This window comes from Poecilia reticulata, linkage group LG9, assembly GCF_000633615.1.
Source record: "Poecilia reticulata strain Guanapo linkage group LG9, Guppy_female_1.0+MT, whole genome shotgun sequence".
NCBI classification, from domain to species: Eukaryota; Metazoa; Chordata; class Actinopteri; order Cyprinodontiformes; family Poeciliidae; genus Poecilia; species Poecilia reticulata.
The window spans coordinates 90,973-93,823 of record NC_024339.1 but is presented as its reverse complement, the minus strand read 5'-3'; the positions used below and the strand labels follow the sequence as shown (position 1 = coordinate 93,823).

The following is a 2,851-nucleotide window of genomic DNA, read 5'->3' as shown; positions in this document are numbered from 1 at the left end:
GGTGTTCACAGATTTACTATCTTGGGCTGCTGGTGCCAGTGAAAATATCTTGTAAYAATTAGTACTGGCTGCTTTTCAGTCACGTTGTTATTATATATGCAATGATTTTGTCATCGCTGTGATTTCTCGGTTCCCTGTTTTGCCGAGAAAGAAAGCAGTCTTGTTGCTTCGTATTCTTTCTTCCTACATGCAAACGTCTAGAAAGTCGTCTTGGATTCTCTTGACCTCCTTTATGTCCAACAGATGAGATGTACTGTCAGCTTCAGGTTCAATAGGAGAGTTGATTTTAGCTTTAGATACATGTAATGCATTAGAAGAGATGAATGACATGCTGACATTCTTATAGATTTTTTTTTACAGTGTGGAACTGTTTAGGGGGAGGAGCAAGTGTTTGGAAAACAAACATCAGGCAGTTAGTTGGGCAGCTTCAGCCTGGACACTTCTGATTTATCTTTGTAGAATTATGTTGCTGACCTCTTAACCACTCTGCCATTTGTGTAATAACCCCACCCGCACCTCCCCCTCCTCCTCACCCAACCAAAGTTCTGTTCACTCAATCACCAGTGCCACCTAGACACTAGCAGTCACACATGCTGCCAGGTTGGATGCTGAAAGCAATGCTAAAACTATTCAGGTCTGCAAATAAATGGCTGGATAACTTATTTATACAAAGAGTGAAAGTTGGCTAAAACTGTTATAAAGTATAGTGTTTTTATATTGTTCGGACCTCCAATATATTTTACCTTGTGGGGATGGAAGTTGCAATTCACTCAGTGAATTAGGCCTCAGAGTTTTTCTTGGACATTAATTTTAAGGAGATTTTACTGATATTTCGAACTCTTAACAGTCTCAGCCCTCCCTGTTTGTCAGAAAGACWTCAGTCCTACAGCTGAGCTCCCGTCTTCTTCTTCTCCTGTTGGCGCCTAGACTAAGAACTACCACATACAGTGAATCCTAAAAGTATTCACAGTACTTCACTATTTCCACATTGTGTTACAGCTGTATTCCAAATACCCCAGCATGATAATGCGGAAAAATGTTTTTACAAGTTTTGTAAATTTATTTTTTTAAAAACAACAACAACAAAAAAAAAAAAGAAATCACATTGACTTAAGCATCTTTCTTATTTTGTGCCTCAATTATTGAGCAGCTTTCATGAAAACATGAAAATTTGCCTAAAATTTAGGGCAGATGTAAGCATGTAATTACACAGTCATTCAGCTCCAACACAACTACAGATTTTTTTCAAYGTTCTAGTTGCCAAGTCGAAGCAGCAGACTGAAAACCATGCCATGGTTTCCACCTAATCAAGTCAGGTGGAAAAACATCTGACTTGCTTACTGAACAACTGGATATCAAAACTAAATCCTGCTCTAAACTGTCTCAAAGCAGGACTTCCTCATGGTGCCCACAGCTTTTCTTAACGTCTAGCCATTTCTTAAAGAAATATTTTTGGTATTTCCAAGAGAGCTCTGATGACTAGTCAATCGCATGCATACAACCTGGTTGTGAGAGCAGGTTTGTGGGTGGAAAGAGGAAGCACAATGTTTCACAGTGCAAAGAATGTGTCAAAAAGCCACAGAAACGAATGTGCACAGATAGTTTATGCTGCAGAGCCGTGAGCCACACAGAGCCGCTGCAGGATTCAGCTATGAGTCGCTATCGCGCCCAAATCATCGGCGCTGCTGTGCTGGTGATTCTGGCAATAATTGGGWTTTTTCTGGTGGTCCTCCCAGCAAAAGAGGTGACGRTGCCTGCAGATAACATGGTGGGTTTCCTTTCAGTATTATTGCTTAATCTCTATTGCAACTGTTATTTTAAACCTGTATTCTAGTATTATTTACTAGAGGGGYTAAATAAGTGAAGAGTATTTATTTAAGTCTTGTAACGTCTCAGTTGGTTGCAAATATTTTTATAMCTAGGTATCTCTTTGAATTGTGTTAATCCTCATTGGCTCCTTCTTCTGCTGTTTCTTTGCCAAGCACCATGTAAGTTTCCTTTTTGACTTAGTATGTGTTACTGAGAGGTTATGTAATGAACCAAGGCAGTGTAGTACAGAGATGTGAAAGAGAAGGAAATTAATAGCACACATAACTTGGATTTTYACTAGTAATGGTTTACTGGGAGGTAAGAGTCAATTTGCTGCCGTTACAGACACAGGTTYATCATTCTGTTGGAAGATCATTCGGTCTCTGTTAGCCTCCATCAGGTTTTCTTCCATGTCGTTCATGGAAGAACGTGGATAAACTAAGTGACTATTTAGTCATTTACTAAACTCTAACCACTTGCGTAGCGTAGACCAGTACCCAATCTCTCTGTAGGGTGTGGTGCTCAGAGTGTTAGCTTTGCACTACAACTGAGTTTTTTTTCCATGTATGGCACAAAATTTCATTTTGCCACTTTTCCATGAAGGCTACATGTGAAGTGCACAATTTAGTGTTGTTAGAGTAAAAGATTTTACCACCTGAGCTGAAGATCTCTGCAGCTCTTCCATAGTTATCATGTGCCTCTTGGTGCCTTCTCTTGCCCAGTCTGTCACCTTAGATCACAGATGTCAACTCCAGACCTGGAGAGCTGCTGTCTGGTTCCTTTTAGATCTGCCTTTGCTTCAACCTAATTGAATTTTGTGAGGGTTCTGTAGAACTGGACTGAATGCTCAGAAAGGTTTTGAACCTTCTGATTCATTTGTTGGACCTGGGATGGGAGCCTGACAGCCCTGGTTTAGGCGGCTGGCCTAAAAAGGTTTGCATCTGTGCTGTACTCTTTCTATGTTTAGATGATGGATTGACCAATCACTGTGGGATGTCCATAGCTTAGGTTGTAGTTTTATAATATAGTCTGCTTTAAACAG

At 40.2% G+C, this 2,851-nt stretch overlaps 1 protein-coding gene across 1 annotated transcript in view; it reads left to right on the top strand.

The window, feature by feature from the left end:
* Window positions 1-1,572: 1,572 nt before the first annotated feature.
* The window catches only part of entpd2a.2 (ectonucleoside triphosphate diphosphohydrolase 2a, tandem duplicate 2), a 10,591-nt gene continuing 9,312 nt past the window's right edge, over window positions 1,573-2,851 (top strand). Inside the window, exon 1 of the mRNA XM_008417389.2 lies at window positions 1,573-1,768. Within this exon, the coding sequence (XP_008415611.2) occupies window positions 1,589-1,768 (180 nt within the window). The 5' untranslated portion in view covers window positions 1,573-1,588. The remainder of the gene's footprint in view (window positions 1,769-2,851) is intronic.